General features: G+C 33.3%; 1 protein-coding gene across 5 annotated transcripts in view; it reads right to left on the bottom strand.

The window, feature by feature from the left end:
* Positions 1–27856, bottom strand: part of Pds5b (PDS5 cohesin associated factor B) — a 212360-nt gene that overhangs the window by 9025 nt on the left and 175479 nt on the right. For 3 of the 5 annotated variants that reach the window (XM_063232615.1, XM_063232616.1, XM_063232619.1), the window contains exons 22-31: positions 22914–22982; positions 21766–21902; positions 18761–18884; positions 10004–10208; positions 7743–7857; positions 6123–6255; positions 5330–5449; positions 4184–4246; positions 3493–3638; positions 785–890 (exon numbers count right to left, since the gene is read on the bottom strand). In XM_063232615.1, the coding sequence (XP_063088685.1) occupies positions 785–890; positions 3493–3638; positions 4184–4246; positions 5330–5449; positions 6123–6255; positions 7743–7857; positions 10004–10208; positions 18761–18884; positions 21766–21902; positions 22914–22982 (1218 nt within the window). The remainder of the gene's footprint in view (positions 1–784; positions 891–3492; positions 3639–4183; positions 4247–5329; positions 5450–6122; positions 6256–7742; positions 7858–10003; positions 10209–18760; positions 18885–21765; positions 21903–22913; positions 22983–27856) is intronic. The other 2 variants (XM_063232617.1, XM_063232618.1) reach the window with 1 other exon arrangement.

The raw sequence follows: 27856 nt of genomic DNA, 5'->3' as shown, positions 1-27856 counted from the left end.
TACAGAGAAGAATAATTCCTTTGCTGCAAACTTTAAATATGAAACTGGTAGCATACAAATAGTACTCTTTCGCTATAATCTACTGGTCTTTAAATAGAACTTATGTTCAGTGTCAAAATCAGTTTATCAGTAAGGTTCTTCTAGCAGCTCTAAAATCGGACCCAATGCTACGTTCTACATTGTCCATGCCACAACAAATAACAAACAGCCTTCTTTACAACAACACAAATTAATCTTAAGAGCTTAAATATTCAAAACTCTTCTATGAAACATAAAGTAGATTGTTTGCAGTGTTCCCAAAGGTAGTAGACATGAAATTCTTACAGTAGCACAATATTAACAAAACTATGTTTGCCAACTTTGGGGAAGAAGGCAAACAGCATGTGGGTGTGAATAGCCTAGGTGACATTTCTATCAAACTAAATAAATCATAGTTCCCCATGCATTTTCAAGCAGAGAAACCAGCTCTCATATAATGCAGGATTTTCTGCACTGAAAACTACTAGGACTATAAGACAGAAATATATCTTCCAATTTGAAGATTGTGTTTTATAAATCCAAGTAACAGGATTTCTTTCTAGCTAAGTTATCAATTCTTAATTCTGCTTAGATGAAAAATTTCAATAACCATAATCATAAACTCAAATTTATAACTAAAGCCACTAGAAGAAAACCAACTGTGAAATTTGAGAGCAATGTTAAATGTTTTGGTGTGAAAGTTACTATTTATACAAGTAAAATCACTATTAAAATTACTATTATAAAATCAAACCAAATTTCTCACCCTTACAAGATCAGAGTCGTCCCTCTTGTCACTTTTTTTTCCTGGTAAAGGTGAAGACATCGTATAATCTTCATTTTCACTGTGATCCATCTCAGAACTATCAAGCCTTTTAATACAGACATGTGTAACCGTTATTACACTCAACCTTAAAAGTGACTTCTGTTCCTTAGTGTAGCTTTATAAACTTTATGAAGAAAAGTTTTATTCTTTTTTGAAGATGAATTATTTTATCACATGTAAGCACCACATCAGTAAGAAACACTGCTCATTTAACATCGCATAAAAAAATCACAAATTCAGTTTATTTCCTCAGTACTTTAAAATTGAAATTATAATTTGGTATGCAAATATAAAGCAAATTAAAACTGTTAGTTACATTGGCCTACATGACACTTTACTGTCCCCTCCCCTTGCCCCAGACTCTTCTTCATCTTTCTGTAGATTTAGTACCGTCTAGTGAACTTTATAACTTACTAGCTACTTCCCCCTGTTAAAATGCAAGCATGGATCTTCTATCAGTCTTACTTACCAATGCAGACTAAGCATTTGAATCTGTACCTGGTATAAAATAGGTACTCAATAACCGCTAAATGAATAACAACATTTACTCTCATATATTTGAAAAGGTCCAGTCTTTTATCTTATCTTTATCTGCTTCTTAAAATTATTTATCCATTGCTGAACCCTAAATCTCAACCTCTAGTCCAGCTACCCTGAATTCTAAAGTCAGAAATACAATTATATATTCAATGCTTTAGTTGAATTTCTAAAAGGCACATGAACTTTTAACTCAGTCATAATTTCAACACTCTTTTCCCTGCTTCTCTGCCTCTCAAAATACAGTCAACTCCTCATAAAGGATTCTATGCCTCAATAAATAGCATTACCGTCAATCTAGATACTCACACAAAATTTCCAGGACACATTCTTAAATACTTCCTTTTCATAACTGTTCACATCTTACGTATCAGCCAAGCTATTCAGATCTCACATCAAAATAGATCACAACTATTATTTATCATCATCCTCCCTCCTCTTTATCTCTTCCCTAGATTACTATTACCTGCTCCTAATCTCAACTGCAGTTTCTCAATAGTGTACTCACAAATAATCGGGACTCCCTAACAATATCTTCCAGTTGCACTTAAAATCAAATCCAAATTCTTAGCCATTGTTCACACAATCTGAACATAATCCGACCATCTCTCAACTTTACTTCTTACAATTTTTCCCTCCTGCCTTCTAATCAAGTTGGTCTCTCAAACACATCAGCTTAATTCCCTGGAGAGGGCTGAACACATGGAACTTGGAAGAGGGGAAAAGTGACATTTGGTCAGAAGCTGAGGGTTTAAAGAAAGAATATTTTAAAAGTACAGTAGTGGTATCAGAATATATCTTTAAGTAATAATGGAAGGACAAGATCATACTGTAAATATTTCAAAAGTGAACAAGGAGAGGTTAAGATTTCTGAGCAACGGAATAATATAACAACAGTTACATTTTTTAAAAGACTAATGGTGACAAGATGTACACAGCAACATACATAGTACAATAGGCAAAAGAAATAAACTAAATGGTAATAGTAAAAGAGAAATATAAAATATAAGGAAAAAATAGACTAAACTTGGCATATGAATATAGAAAGAGTCAAAGACTCTTCGTAAGGCTCTAAGGCCTAGAGGATTGAAGGAGCTAGGACATTCTTGCTCATAATCAAGAATTCAAGAAGAAAAATCAATCATTTAGAAAATAAGTTGCTATAAATGTTTTAGTCGCTAGGTAGGAGGTTGCTAGGTAGATACTAGGAAATATTTAACTTATACAAGTGGAAGGATCATTTAGATAATGACCACTAATATTAGCATTAACAGGAATCTAAATCATAAAAAAAGTTATCAATGCCTTTCTTTCCACTATATGTTTTTCAAGAAATTATTCATTAAAAGTTATTTTATCATGTTGTTTTTCTTTACTGACTGGTTATGAATGATGCAAAAAGCAGTTAAGTTTTTCTAACAGTATGGCAAAAAAAATCAATAAATAATGGCAGTTTAGCCCTTTACAATGCTCTGCTACTAATAAACAATGCCCTAAACATTTATGCTAAAACTATTGAAAGGCGAACTTTTTCTTTTAAACCACCAAAAACCACCAAAAACATTCATACATACACACAACGAAAAGAAATTCAAACAATCCAAAATTGTATACAATAATCTTTCTCCTACACCAGTTATCATGAACACTGTTAAGATTTTGCATAATCTTCCACCAACTTTCTTTCACATCTTACACATCAGCCAATAAATCCTTTTCAAAACTGAGAAACTGCAACACTGTTCTATACACTTTGCCTTTTTCACTCATTAATGTATTTTGGAAATTCTTGCATGTTAGCTCAGATCTCACCATTTTAATGACTATAATACATTATAATTTAACAATGTTAGACACTGAGGTTGAAAATTGGTCATGTGTGCTGACACAGATTACTCCAACACATTCAAATGTGAAAGGCTAAGATGATTTACATAAAAAATGAATAAGCAAATAAATAAGAATTTGTAATTAACTACATCAAGGTTCAGTAGAAATATGCATGAATTTCCATTCACTGATTATTAAGTGTCTTTAGTTGTATTATTTTTAAATCTCATACCCTTGTTCAAATTGTTAAATGTAAAGTATAATATTTCTTGTGTACTTGCCTCCCTTTTATTCTTCCAGGAGAGCTTGGATTTGAGCTGCTGCTTGCATTGCTAACAGTTTCCATTCGTGATGATTTGGTCTGAGATTGCTTGCCTGCTGATGAAAGTGGCTTATTAACAGCTCCCAGAACATTGGTTGTTTTAGGCTGAAATGAAAAATGCATGGTTCTTTTTACCTGGTTAAAACCAAAAGAAACCTTATCTCAAGAACCATAAGTACCATCTTAAAGTATATACAAATCATGAAAAATGTACCTATCCTTCATCCAAATAAGGATTTTAAATTGAAGAGCATTCAAACATTCTAAAAATTATATTAAAAAAAAACAAAGAATTGAGTTTCTTAGTTATTTAGAGAAAAAGGCTTATGTAGAATGTGAGAACAAATGAAAATAACTAAAACTCTTATTATGAAAGACACAGGTGCAGGTTTTTAAAAGATTTTTATCTTAATATAAGGACAAGAAGTCTAATGATCAAGGTTTCCTGAGTTTTAGAAGCTAAATTATTAGTACCCATATCTTGGGTTGCATCTATATAGCAAATGCAATCATTCCTTACTAACAAATATAGGACAACTAATTACATTTCCTATCCTGAGTTACACAAAGTTTTAAAAAAATAAAAAGTAACAATTAGGCGAATAATCACATGAAATAACTTAAAACTAGGAAGAATTCTCAAAACATACTTTTCCAGGAGTGAAAAATGATTTCATTTCTGGAGGCAGGTAATTTTTGGTATTACTGAAATTCTACAAGCAAAAAAAAAAAAAAAAAAAAGAAGTCAGTGAATATTAAAACACAGCATTGTGAGGTAGTTAGAACCCAGTAAACAGCTTTTTGTTTAAAATACATATTTATTTAAACTTATCAGTTAACCACTTACCAGTCCAATTGTTTTAATACAAGATGACCAAAACTTGTATGGCTTTTTTTGTTAATTTTTACAAGATACTATAACAAGGAATATAAAAACAACAATTTGGGGGGCTAAGGATTTAGCTCAGGGGTGTAATCGCCTGCCTGGCTAGCATGAGGTTTGTCAGTTCCATCCCTGGTACCAAAAACAAAACAAAACAATGACAATCTTGTCAAACTTATTCAATACAAGAACTGATTGGCTGAAATGACACCTATCTGAGTAATACTTGAGATAGTATATAAACAAATGTGCTTAAAACACAAAATTTCAATTATTATAGTTTATTATAATAAACTATATGATTATTATAATAAACTACAACCTCACATCAAACTCAGTAACAAAACTTAAAAACTCTAATATGCTAGAGCTCTAAAATCACTTCAAAAAACATACTTCTGTAGTACTCTCCAAAAACAAGAGCACGTATATTCCTATTATGCTGTTCATTCCAAAATGAATGCTTAAAAACAGACAGTCCCTTTAGCTAGTGGGTAAACTTGCAGGGCTACTACATTTTTACTGTTCTCAGAGTCTTAGGTCTGTTTCAGTATCTATTTTCTTACATTATCTTTTCACAGCAGTTAAAAATCTCAATCATAGGCTTAAAACTTCAGAGTCTATCAGTGTTTTTTCCTACTTTTGATTAGCAGTAACTAACTCACAAATCCTTACAATTTGACCACACTTTTGCCAGTGCTTGTAGTACGGTTTAAAACTCTAAAGAAAAACGCTAGATCATCCTAACTAATCTCCAGACCTCTGTTTCTTCCAATTTGGCTAATTTAAAACAAATTATGGCAATTTTTTATGCTTAGTGCCAGCTCTGGACATGCTCCTGATTTTACTTAAAAATGTACTGCTGAAAATACATTTTATTGCAACTTATACAAACAAATAATAAAATAACTACCTTGTCAGGCTGGGTGAAAAAACGAGCTGGTAGTACTGGATCTTTAGGAGATTCCAAACTATATGTAGTACTCTTTGACATGATGATATTCATGGCAACATCACACACAGTATACAATTTCTGAAATGGATTTTTAAAAATTAGTATTTAAATTGTCATACTAAATGCTATTAAATTAGAAATAATTCTATAACATTCACCTGGTCTAAATAGTAATTGAAAGCAACTGTTAATATAAGCATTTTAGCTTACAGTACTGTTTTTATGTATTTACTAATAGAATTACTAACTCTGTATTAGTGTTACTACTAAGACATAATAAAAGAAAATTATTTTTTTTCTTTTTTTTAAATTTAAGGAGAAAAAGGAAAAAAAGCAGAGAAAGGGTACAAGTTATACAGATTTACAGAAAAAAATAAACAGTAGGAAATCACTAATTAATGGATTACATATTGTCATCTTAGAAATAATTGTTCAAGTTACAAAATTAAAGCTTATAAACTGGACATTCCAACAGTGAGACTGCAAACAGTTCTGTTCAATGATCCAACAAAACTCAGTGATATCATTATCTATCTTATACACTTAAATATACATGTAGTTGTATCATTTAGAGCACTTTCTTTTCCTCTCTTTTGTACAATGACAATTACACATTTTGGGTTTTGTTGCTCCCACAGTTCTTATTATAAAGAAAATTATTTTATACTCTATGAAATTATAAGTTTTAGACCCCATAACCAAATGTCTAAGTCACATGGACTCATAATACTTATTAATAAAATTTACATACTTCATTCATTTTTGCATCATCTGGTCCTTGGGCATCTTTTGTTTGTTTAATATTTTCTACCATCTTTCTAATAAATGCATGACTGTTATTTTCATTTTTAGCCATTAATATTTCCAAAACAAACCAAAGACATCTAAAAAAAAAAAAAAGACAGAGAAGAAACAAACCCTTTGTTACATATCATTCTAAACATATCAAACCTAGATTAACACTCTAGGAGAGGAAAACATTAAAAACAAACAGCAGAGAAAAGGGTGTATCACAAATACATATCACAGTAAGTGAACAATGTAGACATGAGCTCATAAAACCCCTGTAATAGTCTTACAGCTACTTATTACACGGTAAATATTTTTCATTAATAAATTAGAAATAAAAAGTCATGGGTGACAATCATATATACTATCTTTGCTTAAAAGGGGGGAAAAAATTAAAAGAATGTTTCAGTAGCCCAAGTTTTAATTACCTAAAATTCTACTCAATAAAAATCAAACGTATTTTCTCTATATATTATAGAGAAACACAGGTATAGCTGATACACAAAAAAAGAGAAATAATGAGAGAAGAAAAAAAGAAAGAAAAGCAAAACAAGTAATTTTTAAGATCTCAGGTATAGGATAAATTCATTTGGAGTGCCTCTGCAATACAGTGCCATGGGTACACAGGTAATTTAGAAAGAGAGTCAAAACTTTCTAATAAATCCTAAAGAATATTTTATCTATTTAAAAACCAATGTTTTCTTATTTAAAAGAAGATGGGAAAGTGGCTGAAGTTTTCATTGGTCATAATCACTTCAACACAGAAATCTCTTTCGGGAAATCATTTTGCTTATAATCTAGAAATTGAAATTGTGTCAAAGAAAGACCATAATAGCCTTTCCCCTGGTCATGAAGTTACTAATAACTATTTTATTCTCTTTAGATACTTCAGATATTTAACTATAAAATATTTGTATGAATTTAAAAAACAAAGCTTTTTCTTCATTAGGCTATTAAAGGAGTCAAATGATTCAAAATCACAAAGGCTCTTATTGTAACAGAAAGTGGAGTAGGAGCTCAAACTTATTTAAAGAATTAGGCTGGTCTTAAAACTTCTAATAAATACCACTACATCTACATGAAGATATATGTAGCATTTGTAGTTTCTCAACAACAATCTCTGAAAGAATCACAAATGTAATAAACTCTAATTAGAGAATCAGCAATGAACTCATTCAGAGATCTTATTTATGAATTTGGCTCATTATAATATGAGACCATTCTCTCTTCCCAGAGGAAGACGATTATTGCAGAAAAAATGAAATTCACCTAATATGAAAAGCTATACACTTTCCTAAGGAAATAGAAAAGAAATGGTAAATACATTAAGTGGATAACTAAATAGAAAAAAAACCTAGATTGACGGAGACATAAAAGTACAGTAACTGTGCTAAGTTTTAGGAAATTATACTAGAAAAATAACGAGAAGAGATGAAACAAAAAAACTGAATAAAGGAACAGAGAAAACAAACTCCTAAGAAAGGAAATACAGTAATTAATTATAAATGAGATGCCATTATTAACACAAAAGGAAAAAAAAACTTTCAGAAAATACAAAAAAACTGAATGGAAAAAATCTTACTCTTTCACATCTTTAAGTTGCTCTATATCCTGTACTTTGACATAATCTGGGTCATGGGCCAAAAGGTGAATTGTATATGGAACGACATACTCTGGTAGAAGAGACAGTAATTTTTCTGTAAAAGAAACAAAGAAGGAAGGACAGGGGGAAAAAAATCTAGATTACAAAATCAAATCTTACACATTCCTTCATACTATATTTCTTGCATCTCAAGAGTTCACCACAATATAATACTGTCCAAAGAAACATGGGACAGTTCGTTCATTCATTCATTCACTCATTCATTGAGGTCTAATGTTGGAATGCCTATTAAGAGGCTAGAAAGACAAATATTTCAAGTTTCAGATGCACTTGGAAAAAGTGACTCAAAAAAACTATATTTAAGACAAAAAGACATTAGATCCATTTTTACTTCTAAGGAAAAGAAAAACTTCTAACGAATCTTTCAAAGTCACTATGGCATAAAAACAAAGTAACAGTTGATTCCATCTGTAACAGAAGAACAAATACAACAAAATGGAAATAAGAAACAAGTTTCTAATATGTGTTAAGTAATGAATTTTTTTTATCTAAATTCAAGTATGTCAACTGTTAGTACATTCTGCAACAGATGTCAGAAAGGAAATTCTAACTATATAAAGAGTATACAAAAAGAAAGGAACTCATATACTGAACAAATCCATTTATATTTCTTACATTCAAATTAAAAATTTAAATTAGATGTTCAACCTGGATTATAGTTATCTTCTGTGCTTAGCATCACATTTTATTTCTATTCCTAAACCTTATTTCTGTGCAATATTAATTCAAAGATCAACTGCAGAAAAGAAGTAACAAGATTTAAAATTCAGTAAAATTCAAATTGAATTACACAAAACATTTCTTGACTCCTTACTATGTGCTATTTGTTAAAATCTAAAAATATGAAGATGAAAAAAAAAAGATGCCTAAAACCAGATAACAAGCTCATATCAAAGTATAAACAGAGACAGAATCTATCTTCAATGCCAAAAGTGCTCCTTTAAAACAAGGATAGCTGGCATTTACTGAGGATTTCTTTAGGTCAATCATTATGCCTTTTTTTAAAATTATGCTTTATACACATAAATTTTTAATTCTCACAGAACTAAGGCATAAATATAATTACAAATATAATTATACCAATTTTATGAATAAACAAACTAAGGCATGGGCTATATAAGTGGTTCAAATACAACTAGTATAACTAGTAAATTGCAGAGGTGAGATAATCCTCACTTTTTCCACGGGGAAGATGGGGGGGGGAGTTACAGCGATACACTAATAACACACATTCATTCTAAATTATTCACAAAGTATAAACCATACTTTCCTGTTTTGTTCCTTTGTCTGGAAGGGGAAGGCAATTTCCAGATAGAGCTTATAAGATAGAGAATAAAAAGCTGTACAAATTTCAAATAATCTAAAGTACATGGAACAAAGAGTTCATAGGAGGGAGCGATAGAGAATATACCTGAAACTGACTTAAAGAAAACTATCAATGCCATGAGAAGGTGTTTCAACTTATGCCATGTTCAGCAGAAAATCTACATGGGATTTTAGGCAAAGAAGTGATATGAACAGATCTGTTTCACGATAGCTTTGACAGCAACGTGGGGCGGGGGCAGGGGTGTTGGACAGAGGCAGGGGAACATTTACAACAGGGAGGTACTAAAGAAAGTACACAATACAAATGAAATATAGCAAAGGAGGAGAGAATCAGACACCTGGAGGAAAAATTAATAGGATTTCCTGACTAATGAGTACGAAAAAAAGTATGAAGAATCCCTCTGATTTATGACTTAGATTACTGAATACATTAAAAGGCTGCCTGTTAAGTCACAAAGTTAAGCACACCAGCTAAACTTGATGGGCTGAGCAGATGAAAGCAGACATACAATCAACTACACTGTCAACTACCAATGAAAACGAACAACAAAGAGACTTGTACTTGCCTAACTGAAAGACATAAATGCACAAATTTTACTGTTCTATTAAAAATACCCCAATGTCATTACTTCTTTTCCTGCCACTTAGTTATTTACATAGAAATATAAGTTGAGATTTAAATAACCAACATTTTTGTTTTTAAAAATCTCCTTTATGTTAAATGAAAGGCAGTTATTTAAAAATATTGATATCTTATTTAACAGATGCTAATTAAGATATAGTAACAGTAATATGCTATATTCTATACAACTGCAATTGGCAAGTTAGAGAAGAACATTTTCCTATGTGCTTACCACTAACAGCCGCATGTTGCTTAAGATACTCCCGTCTCACATTTATATTTTTTACCAGACACTGTCTAGCATGGGCTCTTCTCTCCTTTACAGGATCTTTTGCACAAAGTGCACAGATTGCCATATACTCAAGTGGAAGTCGTAATCGAGAAAGGCCTTTGTGAAGTTTCTGAGCAAATACTTGTCTTACTTGGTAACATTCATCCTGTAAAGTTATAATTATTCCAAGAGTTACTGGTATGGCAGCAAGGAGTAACAACTACAAAACAACTATCAAATGTGCTATTTCAAGTAGACAGGGAAGTAAACAGCAGTGAGTGTTTCTATAATCATTGCTTCATTGTCCATAAGACAGATGTTATGACACATTAATTTCAAGGCTTGAATATTCATTTTGACCCTATTAACTACCAGTTAGTTATGTGTATTAGAAAACACTGAATGTATTCCTAAACAGATAAAACTAGTAAATATAAATCGATCCAAACAAATATTTTTTAAAAATAAAGAACACGAGTTAGAGGAATAGTTCAGTGCTGGTGTGCAAGGCCCTGGGTTTGATGTAAGGATCACAAAATAAAAACATTAAAAATTTTAAAAATAAAGTGTAAACAGTATCTTATACATTAGCTTTTACATTTAGTTTTAAGATAAAACTATCCAATTTACACATTTTGTCTCTATCATTTAAAATTCTATTCAGATTAAAATGCACAACTTCAAAAATTCCTAATCAATTTCAGAAACACCAAATTACTTTCAGTTGCATAAACAAATTAAACTGTTTATTAACCCTATTTCTGTTTACCTCAAACAACTTCCCTCTCCAAAACTATCCACCCCTAATCTGTTAGCTAATTCCTCATCCTTACACATTTGCCAGAGAGATTGCCTTAGATACTCATCTTACCCATATGCTGTACCCATTTTCTCACTTAGCACTCTGTGCATATCTCCAGCATACCTTATAGTACTTAAAAGTGATTTATCTGTCTTACCTATCTATGCTGGTTCCTTAAAAGAACTGTAGCTCTGTTCATCTTTGTATCTCTAAGCCTAGCACACTAGGCATACAGAAGATTTTCTAAAGTATAGGGAAAAGCTCAAACCCTTCTATATTACATATGAAGCTCTTCATGATGATACCTTGCTATCAATAAACACAAGATGTGGCATGTTTCCTATTACTGCAACTTTAGGTACAGTAATATTTCTTCCATCTAGAATGATCACTTAGTTTTTCTTTAAAACTTCAGTTATAGACTTCCGGGAGAACATGGCGGACAGATAACAGCAACTACCGGAGGCTCTCTGAAAGACTCGGCTCAGAATCCAGGAATGGTGCGGACTAAGGAGACATAAGCAGGTGGAGATATGCTCTGCTGACTCAGGAACGAACTGGGCTGAGAGAAACCAACTTGGAATGCAGTCCTGGTGCTAAAACAGGAACAGAAAAGACTCGGTGTGGAGGCTGGACCCCGCGCCATTGTAAGCCGCGATTTGGGTTTCCCGCCGCGCAGCAGCTGGCTGCCTCTACAGTGGCTCGGCAAGGAGAGAGACACACAGAAGCTCTGAGAACAGCAATCTGCGAATGGCAGGGAGGCGTGCACTGACTTGTGGTGAGGTGAGTGAGAGAAACTGACACTCTACCACAGTTTGACTCCAGCGGAGGACTTTCTGGGCCCGAGCAGTCCTGCGGGAGCAGGGCGCGGTGGCGACTCCAGCCACACATCCCCCTCTCGGGCGGGATTGGTGAAAAGTGCCTGGCCTGCATGACGCTGCCAGCAGACCTGGTAGGCTGTCCCAACCCAGATCCCAGAGCCTGACGGTGGCTGGGAGGGGAGACGTGTAGGCTGCCTGGTCCGTAACTCCCTGGTGCGCAGCGGTGAGCGGGAACACCTAACCGGCGCAATTCGATCAGGCTGTGGCTGACGGGGAGAGAACCTGGGCCTCTTATATAAGCTTGCATATATAAGGAACAGAGAATATGGGAAGAGGCAGCAACAAGAAAGACTCCTCGGCCCCCAATTCTGAGAAACAGGCAATAGCAGACACCGCACCAATACACATAAGGCGCCATATAGAGAGCCTCATAGACCAATTCAGGAATGAAGTTATCAACGACCTGAAGCTAGAAGTATGCAGAATAGTTAGAGAAATGCTAAGTACCACCCAAGAAAAAACAGGCGGTGGAATGGAAGAACAGAAAAAAAGGGGAGAATTGTTTGATGGAGAAAACAGAGAAAGCATAGAATACGTGAAGCAGGTTCAAAGAGACTACCAAGATACTAAGAAGTCTATCGAAGACTGGCATAACAGCTTGAAAGAAACTAAGGACAGACTATCTGAACTGGAGGGCAGACTTGTAATATGGGAGAATGAAATGAAAAACTTCTTAAAAATAACAAAGAAACAAACAGCAATAATACAAAGACAAGAAGATGATAAGAGGATCCATAACTTAAGGATTAAGAACATAAAAGAAGAAGTAGGGACACAAACAAGTGAACTACAAAAGCTACTCACAGAAATAATCCAGGAGAATTTTCCTAATTTAGCAAAAGGTAAAGATACTCAGATGTATGAGGCATACAGGACCCCAGCTACCTACAACCCAAACAGAGCAACACCCAGGCATATAATAATAAAAATTCCAGAAATTCAATACAAGAACAGAATATTAAAAGCTGTCAGAGACAAGAAACAGACCACTTACAAGGGAACACCCATCAGAATTACAGCAGATTTCTCTGCACAAACCATCAAATCACGAAGAGCGTGGGGGGAAATAATTCAAGCTTTGAAAGATAATAATCTCCAGCCAAGATTGAGATATCCTGCACAACTGTCCCTGGAAATTGATGGAAAAACAAGGTGCTTCCAGGATAAAGAGGAACTGGAGGAATTTGCAACCACCAATTCAACTCTACAGAGAGTATTGCAGGATATTCTAAAAAAAGAAAAATACAAAGAATCCAGAAATAATGGCAGAGAGGCCACAACGAATGGAGCAGAGAACAAAATGAAGAAGACAAACTGACAGCTACTGACAGAAAAAGAGCTCAACAGAAATGAGGCAGAGAAGATTGGATGATAGGAACAGCTATTTTGGAGAAAATGACATCTTAATAGGTAATACTGATTTAGTATCATCTTGTTTTGAAGTCTCATCTAGCTTTTGTCCTTCTGTCTCCAATGGTCTAAATAGGCTGTATCTTATTGGATTTTATTATGTACAATAGTATAAGCAAAAACCTTTTAAAGACAAGGAGATTATACAGAAACCATTGTTCATTTTCTGTTAGTCGATTCTAAATACTCTGTAATGCTGTCATTCTCTTGAATGGGTTTACATTGTTTTGATATACTTAATGCTACAGTATACGAAGTTGTACTCAAGGATTTCAAAGAAAGAGACAATATGGTAACTACTTTTAGGTTAGGATTATCTGGTGGTGAAACACTATTCTGCTTAAATGGTTATGTTTTGATCTGCGCTGTTTCGTTGTTATGCCCTCTTTTATCTCAATCTCCACTCCATTATTTACTTTTTTATCTTTATCCTTTTAATTAAAGGAAAAAATAGCAGGATATATTATAGTAACCCACTTTGACTTTTCATTACCTTGATTTAAAGCCCTGTATTACTCTCACCATCTGGTTTTTAACTGATGTTCCCCTATTCTGTTTTGCTGGATAGTATCAGGTTCGAAAGTTTAGACATCAGCTGTGAAGATGAGATTCATTATGACGCCCATTCTTGTTGACTTTTATCTACTTTTGAAGACCTACAATGTCTCCAGTGTTTTGGTTTTGTCGGTTTTATTCTTTACTGTTTTGTTCAATTGTATTATAACTAACGATATAGGCAATTCTATTAGAGATAGCGGGAGGCATTATGGTAACCATTGTTGATCACCTTGTATTATGTTTTTACATTATCTATTATGTCCACCCTTTTGACTTGACCGATTCTGTTCTGTTATGTCACATTTGGTTTTACTCTCTTCCAAAAAAGTAATAAGAACCGTGGGAGCAATGAAATCCAAAATGTGTAATAGTCATGGTACAAAAGAGAGGAAAAGAAAGTGCTCCAAACTATATAACTGCATGTATATTCAAGTGTATAAGATAGAAAACGATATCAAAGAGTTTTATTGGATCAATGAACAGAACTGTTTGCAGTATCATTGATGGAATGTCCACTTTACAAGCTTTAATTTTGTGACTTGAACAATTATTTCTAAGATGACAATATGTAATCCATTAACTAGTGATTTCCTACTGTTCATTTTTTTTCTGTAAATCTGTATAACTTGTACCCTTTCCGTACTTTTTTTTCTTTTCTCCTTAAATAAAATTAAAAAAAAAAAAAAAAAACTTCAGTTATAACATCTTTTTCTTATTTTAAAGAGATTAAAAGAAAAAATAAAAACAACAATAAAAACAATATAGGATAGGAAAATAACAATGGTCACTATATTGTATATTGTCATCTTCGAAATAGTTCCTCAGATTACAAGATACAGGCATCTAAAACATCTTGACTTTATCGCTTTAGGTTCCTATTTTGTGTATCTTTATTTCATTTAATTTAAATTTCAGTATGTCAATATCAACTATTGGTTTTCTAAAAGCAGCCTAGTTTTCGTAAAAATTTTGTCCACCTATCCTCATAACTCAACAAAATAAAATTAACTCGCTCCTTCCTCAGTATTAATGTTAATAGGATAAAGGGAAGTTTTCATTTTAGGTGTGTATGTATGTACACGTATATGTGTATATATATATGACTGTATATGTATGTAAAGGGTATGCATACCCATCAGATACATATATATATTCTGTTATTCTGTATAGGTATTCATTTTACATGTATAAAATGTACATTATTTTGTATTATATATAAAATGAATAATTATCCTTTATATTTATATATTAACGTAATAGATGTATCATTATTTGTTATGAATTTTTGTATCAAAAATTTTATCATCAAAACATCCAACTAAACTGCACGTGTAAGGCAGATAGCAAATTTAAATTCAGACTTCATATAACTAGACATTGAGAAGGAAAGGGAAAGGGCTGTGATAGGGAGAAGAAAAGACAGGACAGACTTCAGTGTGAAAGCCCTGGGTTCAATTTTCAGTACTGAAAGAAGATGGGAGAGAGGGGGAAGAGAGGGAGAAGAAAGGAGGTGGGAAAAGGGATGAGAGAGAGGGAAGAAAACATAAGAAAAAAGAAAAATAAATGAGCTCATTGCAAAGGTCTTAGGCTCAATACCCCAGCATGAGGGTGGGGGACTGCACCAATAAAAGTCAACATATAAATAAATACCATTCACTAAAATATTAATTTCTATTCAAACATCCCAACCTCATACCTAGATACATGCCCAACCAAGACAGTATTTTTGTCCTTCTGTCACTAATCATTTGGGAGTTAAGAATGAAGTGCAATTTAGTATCGAAGTCGATTTGAATCACTGCAGAAGTAGTTTTCAAACAATCATTAAAGTGATGAAGGATTGTCAAATCATAGACAAGGCCACATAAATGATTTACAACTAAAGAAATGAAAAACAAGAATCGTACCACAGGTGCTTTAAGAAAATCATCTGAATAAAGAATAAAAAGAGGTGCTATTGGGAATTGAGGACATCTTCCTTTTTTTTGGCAACGATGATTACAATATTCTTTTGAGTGCTATAAAAGCAAACATAGGTAAAGAATAGAGCAACACAATTTTATAAGGAAAAAACATGTTCTGCAAAAAGCAATGTGTGATATTTTCATGGCTATAGCTATAACATATAATTGGCTAAAGAAGAAAAGAGAAAAGCTTGTTACAGTGGCCTATGTCTCTCATTCCAGCACACAGGAGGTGGAGGCAAAAGGAGCAGCAGGTATTCAGGAGCAGCCTGGGCTATTATAAGGACTATAAAAATAATCTAATACAGTACCACAAAGTTTTTTCCCCCAAAATAAAGCTCTCTTCAAATCTTATTTTCATTACTATGAAATTAATTTTAGTGTACAGTGTAAGTAAATTCACTTTTACAGGCCTTATTTTTAAGTACAAATTACCCTCACACCAACCTTTACCATCTTACAAATAGTACAGTTACTCTGTGTAACTCAACATTTATCTATATTTTCTGTTCTCCTAAGAAACTGTTAGCATTTTGTGGTTGTGGCCATAAGTTATTCATCTTTGTACCTCTAGAAACTAGAGTAATACACAGTACATACAATACAGAGTAAGTTTTTCACAAACTAAATAACAAATATGAAAATGCCTAACCAATAGTAAGCTACGATCCCTATTATTGAGTCTCAATTCTTTTCTATCAACTGTCTGTTCAAATATATGACCAGGGTCTCCCAAACACAGTATTACATTTTTGTTTTTCCTTTGGAATTCAGGGCTTCACGACTACCAGGCAGATGCTGTGCTACTGAGCTATATTCCCGGTTTCATAATATTACTTTTAAAGACCTAAACTTAAGTAAGAGCAACAAACCACATACACATAAACAGCTAAAGCACGAAGTAAAGTTTTGTATATATTAGAAGACTGAAATAGTATCTACAGAGAATTAGAGGAGGAGACAGACTACTTAGAGCTAGAAGAATCACAGCAAGTTTTGTGGAGAGGGTTGTGCTTGACCCTGGATTTGCAGAAAGGGTTAGATACACATTTGTGGACATAAGAGGAAGACACAAAAATTGACAGGTAGCAAAATAACAGTTACATAAAAAATAAAGGTATTTCTCCAGTTTACTGAAATAAACGTAGTAAAGGTGGTATGCTAAACAAGGATGCTGTACTAAATAAGGTTTTTGAGTGGAAATATGGGTCTAAAAAATAGAGGGTCAACTGCCAGGCCATAATATATGTGCACTTTTGGTTTTTACAAATAGGGGTCCTTAATAATGTTTGAGTAAAATAAAAAGATCAGAATTATGGCTAATGAAATTTATCCAACACAGAAAGTCCCACAACAGTATTAGCATTAGTTAATGATGGTTATGGTTAATAGAATGATTAAAAAGATTTATAAGCCTGTAATACACACAAGGTAGAATTATTTTAATTTTTCAACAAGGTAGAAAGATAAGCAAAGACTCAAATATAAACTATGCTTTTAGACCTATAAAATGCCATTCAAATTTAATACTTACTGAGAAGTGGCAGGCAAGAACAGATTTGATAAATATGAGTTCAGTCTTATATTTACAGAATATCAAAGTCTGAAATTTCTATTTAGCATGTGAAGCATAGCCAGAGCCAGGAAGGAACGGCTGCTGTCCACAAATGCACAGGTGTCCAAAGAAGAACGTGTAAGTGGAGAAACAAAACATGGACAGATCCTCAAAGAACGCACAGATATTAAAGGAAAAGAGAAAAAGCCAGATAAGACAAAAATCAAGAGACAGACATCAAAGAAGAGAATTTCATGAATAATGGAGCAATGAGCGATGTCAAATGATGTAGAAAGAACAATGAAAATTAATATCACTGGATTTGAGGATTACAACAGGACACTTCATGGAAAACTATCAAGAAAAAATGCCAAAATATGAATAATAAGGAATGGGGTAGGAAAAAAAGATACACATTATTATTTATTGTGGTTTAGAGGCTTAAAATGTAAGACACAAGTCTGTGCTTAAAGGAGTAACAAAGAAGGAAAACCTTTTGTTTAGAACAGGTTGAATTATAGAAGATGCTAATAATTAACTTTTAACCATTAACACTTTTTACACAATTCAAAAACTGAATTCATTAAGTAATAAGGAACGCTTCTAGTCTTAAATACCATGTATTTTATAAAACTACAAATTTCCTCTATTTTTTTCATTTTAGGAATTAAATATAGTCAATCCTCATTATTCACAGATTCCATAATTAAGAATTTGCTTACTCATTTAAAATTTGTAAAAAAGAAAAGAAAGAAATCAAATAAAATAAAATTTATTTGTAACCCCAAAATCAGAAGTTGTAGCAACTTTATGGTCATGAGCAACCAACTGTACAGAAAAACATAAAAAGTTGAGTGGCCTGAACAAATATCCCAAGTAGGGTCAAATATTTAGTATCATATTTTTCACTTTTTTGGCCTTTTTAGTACTTTTGGTATATGGCTCCCAACCAAAGTATTGAAATGCTGTTCAGTGCTCATAAGCAGAAGACTGATAAATTTTACAGAGAAAAATGTGTGCTACATGAGTTTTGTTTAAACATGACGTATACTATTGGCTGTTAGTCCAATACTAATGAAATACAGCTCTGTGTGTATGTTTCTTTAAACAGAAACACACATCCCCTGATCCATGTGGTTTAAAATTTTATTGTTGTGTTTTTCTTCTTTTTTCCTTTCTTTTTATGTTTGAATAAAATGGATTTGGAAAAAGACAGACAGACAGACAAAGCAAGGCTGTATACTGACCAGTTAATGAAAATTCTGTGATCAGCTTGGAGAACCTTCCCTGTATTGCCCCTAGGGGCAATGTTTCAGTACATGGTTCAGTATATGAGGTAACTTTACAAATTAGTACTGTGTAGAACAAGGTGATTATACTAGATTAGAAAATAAGACATTAAATGACACTTTTAGGCCTGAAATGTTTCTCACGCATACTTTTTTGAAAAGTATACACATTCAAGATTCTCAGCCATGTTAACATAATGATATTTTCTAAAAGTCAAAGACCCTATAAAGTCATGTCTGATATAAACGTTTTTCTTACATTGATAGCTAGCGCACATAGCTGATACTGTTCTAATGTGATGATTTCATGGTAACAGGGTTCTTGTGCCAGCTTCACAATAGCACTCCCAGCAGCAAGTCTCAGGCGTGACATATCTGGTTTACTGAAAAATAAGCAAGAAAGACTAATATAAAACCATTACTTCTTTATATATATAATTGAGAGGTTCTCAAAGGGAGGGTAGAAAATATCAGTCAAATTTTGGGCGGAGGACTCCTCCTCTCAAATGTCAAGTTGACAGTATTAGGAGGTACATTTATTAGGCAGTGAGGCACAGTTCCTGTGACTGGAGTTAGCATTCTGGTACAAGCAGCCTGAGAGAGTTTCCACCTTCTGCTATGTGATGACAAAGCAAGAAGTCAACAGTCTGCTTTCTTGGGCCAGGTGTCCCACCAAACCCAAGCATGCTGGCACCCTGCTCTTGGACTTCCATGCTCTTCAACTGTTAAGAAATTGTATTTCTTCATAAGCTATCCAATCAATGGTATTTTGTTATATGAGAGTGAACAGGCAACCAACCATAAGTACTTTAACAACACTTAACTTTGAAACATGGTATCTAATATTATACAAAATTCTTCTCTTAAACACAGTAAGTCTGTACTAACATCACTTAATTCTCTCATCCTACACAAAATTGCTCTTCAGGCAAGCCTAGAACAAATCTATTTGCATGTTTATCTGCTAGATTTTAAATATTATACATAATTTAGAGATATGCTTACTTACAGATCAAGCATAAAACTGACCTTAACTTGCTAATAAGTCAAACATAACTACTGTACCAAAAATAAAAGAAGTATAATGAAAGCAGGTTTTCAAAAATTTTCAGCAGGTGTTTTGACACACACCTGTAATTCCAGCACTCTGAGGCTGAGGCAAGAGCATACCAGCCTGGGCTACATAGCAAGACTTTGTCTAAAAAACTAAACTAAATTAACTTAAATTTTTAAATATTACTGAAAGGCTCTTTTTAAGCTTAAAGGGAAAACTGCTAACTGAAGCACACTTTATAAAATTGTAGACTAGTGTACATCTAAACAGTCCTTCGAGATACAGTGATTACAAGTAGTTAAAACTATAGGAGTCTTGACTAGCAATAAAAGATGGGCTCTTAATTAGGATCCAACTATTACTGTCTTATAGTAAAATAATACTCAACATTTATACAATTATCTATTCATAATGTATATACTAAGGCAGTTTTTAAAAAATGATCAAGTTGTTTTAGTACTTTCTTAATCTTTGAAAAGATTGTATGAAAATACTGACTGTATGTAAACATTAATATAGTTCTAAAGTTTCAGCTTAAGTCCCAAAGGTGCTTTGTACCTCATCAGTAACATTTTTTTTTTCTTTTTTTGGTACCAGGGATCAAACTCACAACCTTGTACTTGCCACGCAGGCACTTATGCCACTGGGCTAAATCCCCGGCCAGTAGCAACATTTTGCGTAGCAATTAATGGGCAATTACACTACTCAGTTGACAACATATAAGCCAATAGTTAGATGCTTTCCCCACAGGAATGATAACAGATGCTCTCAATGTATTCATCCTTAAGATTTTCTACAACACAGTAGTTTATATTTAATGCAGTTTTGGGTTTTTTTGTTTTATTAATAAAAGAAACTCTCCTCTCTACATGGAAATTTTAAGTGTAAATACACACAGAGAGAGAAAATCAAGCATATTAAAGTAAGAGATGGGAATTTCCTTCTAACCTCTGCTCCTCCAACATCTGCTTTGAGTATATGAGAAAAAATAATTCTAGGGAGCCCTTAGATGCTCCTGAATGTCACATGGATTCCCAAGACTATACCTTATATAACACCCCACAGTAGGTATCATTTCAATTACTTTATGTATTTTTAATATACACAATCCTTACATAAACTCTACAAGTAATTACTATAGTTAACCTTATAAGTAGGGAATCTGACATGTGGAAGTGAAAGTATCTTCCAAATAAAAACAAGTGATAAATGATAGAACATGAATTTGAACCTGTGTAGTCTACCAATATCTTTAACCACTGAAATATACTGACTTTCTAGCAGAAGCCTATCTTCTAGTCATCATCAGTATTTCTAGTTATTATTGCTGAGTAGCGTATGTAGTATTAATTATGCTATTTAACTGTAACAGACAAAACAGATATAATCATTATCTCTGTTTTACATGTAGAAACAGAGGTAGTAACTAGTTCAAGTAACTTGCTAAAGATTACCTAGGAAGTAGTGGAGCCGGGATTTGAATGTGAACTCTACAATAATTGCCTATTTTCTAACTATACATTTGTCATTTGGTATCCAAAGGAAACTAGTTCCAAGACCCAGCCTAAAAAGTCTAAAGTCCCTTATAAAAAAGTGTTCATATATAATCTGTAGACATACTCCCACATATTTTAAAGTATTTCTAGATTATCTGTAATACCTAGTATACAGTGTAAATATTATTACACTGGATTATTTAGGAAATGACACAAGACAAAGTCTGTACATTTCAGTACAAATCAAAGTTTTCTGTTCCACATATTTAAATACACAAATGTGGAACTCAGAGCTATGAAAGGTCCATTCTACTACACAATATTTTCCAAACTAAAAAACAAGAAAAGGTATACATTTTAAATGATTTGTATTCAAGAACATTTTTTTAAAAACTTGCATTTTAGAAATAAATTCAGCAAGTTCATTCTCTATACATTAATCAGAATATAAAACATCAGTTACTGATTTATATACTAATGTTTACGTATTACATATTCCATAAATCTATTATTTAAAATACCTACAATGTATTTCAATAACCACACCAGACATCTGACTATCATTGTGAATCACTACACAAAACGTCATACAGTAAAACTATATGTGAATCTATGAAACAATATCCATTTTTTAAAAAAAAAACTATAAATTTAACAGTTACATTAGGAGGTGAAATACTATGCAATTCAATAAACTGTAAAATAATTGCATACCTAATTTTCCCCTGTTCTGTCAAGTCTCCATCACTATGTAATATTGTCGTTAGCAATCTTAAAGTAGAAGTTCCTGATTTACTGTGATTATTTTTCATTCCAAGTAGCCACCGAACCATCATTTTAATAGCCTGAATCTAAAATTTAAAAAAGATTGACAAATAAAACAAACTATAATTTAAAAAATGTATTATCAATCTTTAAAACAAAAAAAACTAGTTTTATGGAGATTTTCAAGGGAAAAAAATATATATGCAGAGAAATAGAGACAGAGACAGAAAGACAGAAACAGAGACAGAGAGAGGTTTGAATGTTTTAAATTAAAAATGTTTCACCCTCCACAGAAATGGCAAAAAAACTGCTACTTAAGATCATGGCTGAGAAAATGGGTTTATTGTCAGATCAGGAGATGGCATTATTCAATGATGCTAAAGGAAGGACTGCTTCACAGATGTGCAGAAATACATCAGAATCCCAATATAGAATAATATAAAAGACAAAGGGTAGTTTGTAACATAGAACCCACACAACACACAGACACACACACACACACACACAGAGCTGTATAAGAAATTACAACTAAAACAATAATAGTATTTAACATGTTTGTTCCTGACTTTCCTTGGCACTGGATTAAAATAAGGTCTACACTACAGATCATATGTAGTTCTTTAATAAATCAATACTATCTACACCACTGATGAATGAATGTATCTTTTATGTAAAACCCTTAATTCAAGGAATTATAAACTAAATATTATTAAAAAATTTAAAAATTTCATTGCATTGTATGGAAAACTTACACAATCTTAAAACATGGATCATCACCTTTACTAAACAGGGAAGTGTCCAAAAGATAAAACAATTTCATTCTACCATTAAAAGGCTGACAGTAAAAGAAGTAAAAAACATGGAAGCAGCTTTTTTCTTCCTCTTTAAATTACATTTTATGTTGCTATCCACAAGGCCCCAGGTGGTTCATTACTGCTTTATATTCTCACAGTCCAAGATAATGTCAAACCCTAACTATAAAACTTAAGTGATTTGAATAGTTTTATCTTTGTGACAAATGTAGCAATTTTAATTTTTCAATAATATTATCATATAATGAGTATATTAAAATCAACAGATCTACACATATTACTTACTTTGACCATGGTCTCAGGAGAAACTTCTTCATCTGGAACCCAAAGTTTAGTTGTTTTTTTCCCTGGAAGCTAAGCAAAAAGTATGGATTTTAAACTATGAATACAAATGCTCATGTTGAATTAATACTTAAGTGAATGAATAAACTCTTCACAAGTTGGACAGTCAATATACATGCCTAAAATACTCCACCTAACCCTACTCTCTAAAAAGGTTGACAGGCATATCCTCACTAGCACCCAAGTACAGCATTACACACTTAACACTAGTTAGTTCTTCATAGGTGTATGCTACAACTGACCTGTACCGTGTGTGTGTGTGTGTGTGTGTGTGTGTGTGTGTGCGTGCGCGCGCGCGCGCATGTGTGCAATTCCTTATTAGCTCCTCTTGAGACTAATGATTCATTTCCTAAAGACAGCCAGCAACGACTAGGATAAAAATCTATGTGACTATGAGGTATAGTTTTTAAAGTAGAGGAATGATACTTTCAAAATGGTGAGGAGAAGAAAATTAAGACAAATTTCCAGCTCAAAACAGGTAACAGGAAATATGAACTGGTATCTTCTCAACTAGGCTTGGGGAGCATGGGGTTCCCCTCAAAAAGTCCAAAATCACAGGAAATTTTTTGGGAAAAATGTTCAGTGAAATGAACAACCACAAAATTATCCTAAGACAATCTGCAGGAACTGAGAGATGTGAATTTATGGTGGCACCCAGGAAATTAAAATAGCAAAAGAACTGAACCCAGTCTTGGTAATGGTGAGATCCTAGTTTTCCACACAAGTTAAGAAACAGGAACTAAATTATCATTTACAAGTGAACTAATGGCAATATATATATATATATGCATGTCCAAACACAGACTTAAAGATTCACACATAGTTTACAATTCACTTCTTCAGCTGAGGTATCTTCAAAGTAGGAAATACAAATGATGAAAAATAAATTATATTAAACACCACCTGGTGAGATTTCTAAATGATGTTTAGATCCCAAAAGCTTCAATGGGGAAAGCTCCCAATAAAAGAACAAGAATCAAATCAACTTTAGATTTCTCTGCTATAAGATACATGCCAAAAAATTTTCTGTAGCCAAGAAACTAAAAACATCTATAATAAATAATCTATAAATAAAATGACTCTAGCATCAAAGATCATACCAGAATTCAAGACTGAAAGCTTCCAAATTAAATTAATTTTGAAAGAATTATGAGCTAACACTACACTAAAATATTTAATTGAATGAATCCAATTAGCAGAAACTACAAAGAAGAAAAATTAGTATGTTATTAATAAAACCAAAGAGATTATCAAATGAGTCTAAATATAATACAACTGTAATAAACATCACAAAAATAAGTGACATAGAAAACCTAAAAACTACAGGATGGAAATAACATGGATTTAAGTGGGTAATAAAAACAGGACACTGATGTATACTTTTTTCATGTAATATACTGGTATAGTTTATACCAATAAGGTAAAAAGCTCAAAACAAAACAAAATTTTTAACATGCTCATAATGGGGCCACAATTCCTTTCTCACTGCCTGGCAAAAACATATTAAAAAGAAGAAAGGTTAAAAACATCACAAAAGATTTGACTGTCCCTCTTTCAAGAAAGAGTTTGAGATGAAAAGGAGTATTTAAATTATAAGGAAGTATGTAGAAACAAAAATATATAAAAATTAAAATACCAAAACTAAAATGTTTCATAAATGAAATAATTTAAAAAGTTTGGCAAGAAAGATATAAAATTAAGGCTCCAAAATAAATCGCTGAGCCAAACACAAACAATTTAAAACACTACTTAGTACCTAGTATAAATTGTGTGTACAGAAAGTTTTCAAGCTTTAGCTGGGCATAGTGATGCATGCCTATAGTTCTAACACTAGGGAGTCTGAGGCATAAGGATCACTATGAGAGACTAAAAAGGACCACAAGAAGATGATGTTAATTCAATAAACTGTGGGGAGAAGCACTAGGTTGCTGAAACAGTCATGCTTTGACCTATATTGTTATATTGTTATGTCCTGTTTTATCTCAATCTCTCCCTTATTCTTTAAAAAAATTATTTAGTTATTTATGTTTGTTTTAATTAAGGGGAAAAATTTTTAAAAATTAGCAGGATATATAATAGTAACTTTTTTTGATTTCCTATTAACTTGTTTTGAAGTCCTGTAATACTCCCACGATCTTGTTTTGACTGATTAGACTCTGTTCCATTCTGTATGATAGTATCAAGTTTGAGGGTATAGGCAACTACTTTAAAGGCAGTAAGATTCACTAAAATGCCCATTCTGGTTTGACTACTGTCTCCTTTGGAAGTCCTGTAATGTTTACAATGCTTAAGTTTTATTGGTCTTGTTCTCTACTGTTTTGTTCAACTTTATAATATCTAATGAGATAGACAATTCTTTTTAAGGAAACAAGAGACATTGTTGATAACCATTGTTGATAACCTTGTACTCTGTTTTACATCATGTGCTATGTCTATCCTTGGTTTTGACTGACAGCTTTGTTTTGCCATATTTGACTTTATTCTCTCCCCCCCAAAAAAGTAATAAGAACTAAGGAGTAATAAAACCCAAAATGTGTAAATTTTGTTGTAAAAAAGAGAGGGAAAAAAAGAGCTCTAAAGGATACAACAGCAAGTGTGTTTAGGGGTGTTAAATAGGTGACCATATTAATGTTTTTGATTGGATCATTGAACACAACTGTTTGCAGTCTCACTGTTTGAATGTCCACTTTGTATGCTTTGATACTGTGATTTGAGCAACTATCTCTAAGATGATAATATGTAATCTATTAACTGGTGATTTCTTACTGTTTTTTTTTCTTTTTTGTAGTTCAGTATTACTTGTACCCTTACACCGCTTTGTTTTGTTTTGTGTTTTTCTCTTTTTCCTTTTAAATAAAATAAAAAAAAAAAAAACTGTGGAGAGAAATTTGGTAATCCAAATGGGGAATTAAAAACTAGAATCCTATCTCACAGAAAACATACACAACACACACATAAATCAACTCCAGGTGAATTAAATTTGTGTAAAAATAAAACCTTAAACATTTTAGAATACATAGGAGACCATTATGATGACATAGAATAGGGAAGGACTTCTTAAGTAAGACATAAAAAGCACTAACGATTAAAAAAAGGAAGATGCAACCTCATACACATAGCTACGTTAAAATTAGTAACTTTTGTTAGAAAGGAGTAAAAAGATCATAATAGGATTTTAAGCACTTTATGAAGACAGTGCAACCTGCACCAGACGAAAGACTCACACTTCTAAAGATTGTTTATATATGAAATAGACAAATGCCTCAGCAACACAGGAGTAACTTCTGGGAAGACAGCACAGCAGTAAGCACAGACAAAACAGCCACTCGGCAAGTCACTGACCAGATGGTGGAATACAGCATTGTGGGGAGGACAGGAAGAAAGTGGGTCTCGTGGATTCAGAAAGAATCTGAAGTGTGAACTGCAGCCCACGGAGAGAGTAAAAAAAAAACTTCAAGAAAGAAGGAAGCAGCAGCCGGCAACACCTTGGCCCTGAGACTAGACTCCTCACACAGCAGGAACTGTGCAAACCTGATGATGCTGGTCAAGGTGATGACGACAGCTGGAGACCCTGAAGGCCTCTGCAGGGAGCTGCAGCAGTGGAGAGGAGCAACGGACGGGCAGGTCTGGACTGGCTAGTGGTGAGTGCACAGGACTTAGTTCTCCCTTATAGAGAAAGCAATTAGCTGTGAGCCATTTTTGGAGAGGAGCCAAATAAACCCAGAAGCCAGAAAGGCTCCCAGCTTACTCTAGCAGCTCGCACCTGGACACGGATCCACAGCAACTGCTTATTCTGTGGCAAGCCCAGTCAGTCTCAGATTATCCACCACTCTGCCATAAAACAACTGCAGGATTCCTGGGATAAATCAGCAGGATTTGAGACTCTTGTTTTCACAAGTTGTCTTCTAGGGAACCCAGAGATAAGTTTGAAAGTGGATCATTTCTATTTCTTTTTCTTTTTTTTCCTCTTTCTCCTTCACTGCTTTTATGAGTGTGAAAGTGGTTCCTAACCTCTTCGTAGGAGTGGTTCTCTTCTGCTCTTCCTTTTATCTCTTCTAACTCTTTTCCTTCAGTTTTCTGTACCAGTTTCCCCCCCAAGTTGGAAATGCTCATTTGTCCTCTAACCTACTTTTAATCTCTTTCTCTTCTTTTACTTCGTTATTTTCTCCTTAATTCATTTTTAAATTTGAACCCTTCAGGACAAAATTGACATATTATGCACTTAAATACTATATATAATTTTCTGGTTTGTTTTACACTTTTTTCTATAATCACAAATCTAGTTCATACTTAAAAACTGTAAACTAAGGGTTAGCTAAGTTTGCTGTTCCTGGCTGTTTGATGCTATTGCTACCACTACAACAAAAACTAATATAATTGTTCTAAACAGCTTATTAGTCCTGGTATTCCATGATATTGGGTCATAGAAAAAATGGTGGAACAGTGCCAAAGAAACCAGGGACTAAGCCAAACAAGTAACAACTTCTCATCTCCAACAAACTGAAGAGATAAAGATGTTCCAACAGACTCAAAATCCAAAAACCAGCTATACCTGGAAAATACCTCAAAGAAGTAATCATCATCTCAGGGTCCTAAATGCTAAACAACCCACCATAGGCAACTTAAAAGCATCACTCCAGGAATTAAACTAAAGAAGGGGGAGGGAGGGAAACGGTGAGGAGGAGGGGAGAGGGAGAGGGAGGGGGGAGGGGGAGAAGAGGAAGAGAGAATAAAATGAGAAGACACTTAAGCAAAATGCAAAGGAAAATCCAGGTGGCGATGAGGTAGAACACTCTGAAAGTCCCCCACCAGGTCTCCTGAAGTGGTAACAAAGCAACTGAATAAGGCTATGGAAAAAACAAAATCAGAAATAATCTCTCAGATAA

The sequence above is a fragment of the Cavia porcellus genome, unplaced genomic scaffold (assembly GCF_034190915.1).
Source record: "Cavia porcellus strain 051 isolate PalLab524CR breed Dunkin Hartley unplaced genomic scaffold, mCavPor4.1 scaffold_21, whole genome shotgun sequence".
Classification (NCBI taxonomy): domain Eukaryota; kingdom Metazoa; phylum Chordata; class Mammalia; order Rodentia; family Caviidae; genus Cavia; species Cavia porcellus.
The sequence above is the reverse complement of the archived record's forward strand: the minus strand, read 5'-3'. Positions and strand labels throughout refer to the sequence as shown.